The sequence below is a fragment of the Aplysia californica genome, unplaced genomic scaffold, assembly GCF_000002075.1.
Source record: "Aplysia californica isolate F4 #8 unplaced genomic scaffold, AplCal3.0 scaffold00184, whole genome shotgun sequence".
Taxonomy (NCBI): domain Eukaryota; kingdom Metazoa; phylum Mollusca; class Gastropoda; order Aplysiida; family Aplysiidae; genus Aplysia; species Aplysia californica.
The window spans coordinates 778,349-779,373 of NW_004797454.1; the positions used below are offsets into that span (position 1 = coordinate 778,349).

At 37.0% G+C, this 1,025-nt stretch overlaps 1 protein-coding gene across 2 annotated transcripts in view; it reads right to left on the reverse strand.

The window, feature by feature from the left end:
- Positions 1-1,025, reverse strand: part of LOC101850889 — a 44,431-nt gene that overhangs the window by 32,643 nt on the left and 10,763 nt on the right. For both annotated transcript variants that reach the window (XM_013082609.2, XM_005098479.3), the window contains exon 4: positions 885-984. In XM_013082609.2, the coding sequence (XP_012938063.1) occupies positions 885-984 (100 nt within the window). The remainder of the gene's footprint in view (positions 1-884; positions 985-1,025) is intronic.

Genomic DNA, 1,025 nt, shown 5'->3' on the forward strand with positions numbered 1-1,025 from the left:
GGAGGGTACCAAAAGAACTCAACAAAAACAAACAAAAAGATAAGATAAGATAAGATAAGATAATACTTCATTATCCCAGAGGGAAACAAAACAAGCAAAACAAAACAAACAAAAAACAAAAGACCCCCCCTCCCCAAAACAACAACAACAGACCTGAACCGTGTCTGATAGCCCTACTTTTTTAAAATCATCATCTAGTTACAATTTTAAAATCCACCTTTAAAATCACTAGGAATATATTAATTTGTTTTGTAAAATGTTTACATGTACTTAATTTAGTGAACCTTTTTTCTACGTTTTCTCCATTCTAGAATATCCAACAATGTCTAGCAAGGTTCCCTTTTAATTTATTTTCAATCTCACACATGCACGTACGTGTGTTAGCTGAGAGCACTACCTGTGATGTTTAATGTGAAACTTTCTAGTTCCCATCTTAAGAAAGAATATTTACTCGCTCTTTTACTTCTGTAGATATCTAAGTCGTAGCTTAATTAGGTTCAAAATCGTCAAAATTTCAATCTCGTTTTGCTCGAAACTAAGAAAAGTGGGTACAGTCACTTCTTGCACCCAGCCATCGATATAAGAAAATCCCAGATTGGATATGGTCGCTTTTAAGCTCAAGGGGGCTATCCCGGAAAACGCTGTTTTGAGAAAATCGAAGGTATGTTTTTTTACCCTTGTTCAGTTTCTCTAAAAGACAAGGAGAGTTTTTCTCTATAACCAAACAAATATACACACCAGTGAAACCAAACTTCTCCTAAAGGTAGGTCAACGCCCACTTTTGGTGTAGGTCGAGATTTCTGGAAACCCCTGAAATCTGGGTTAGCCTGCCTGTCCTTAAAAGCGGCCATATTATAATATAGTATTATTTGTCACTCTCTTACGTGGTAACATCATGATGTCTCTACTCTTGCTTCTGTTCTCCACCCTGTGTCCACTGGCGCAGTCTCCAATACTGAGTCGAGGTACAATGGACTGGAGCGTCTGTAATTATTGTCAAGAGGTACAATTTATTGCAATTAGAG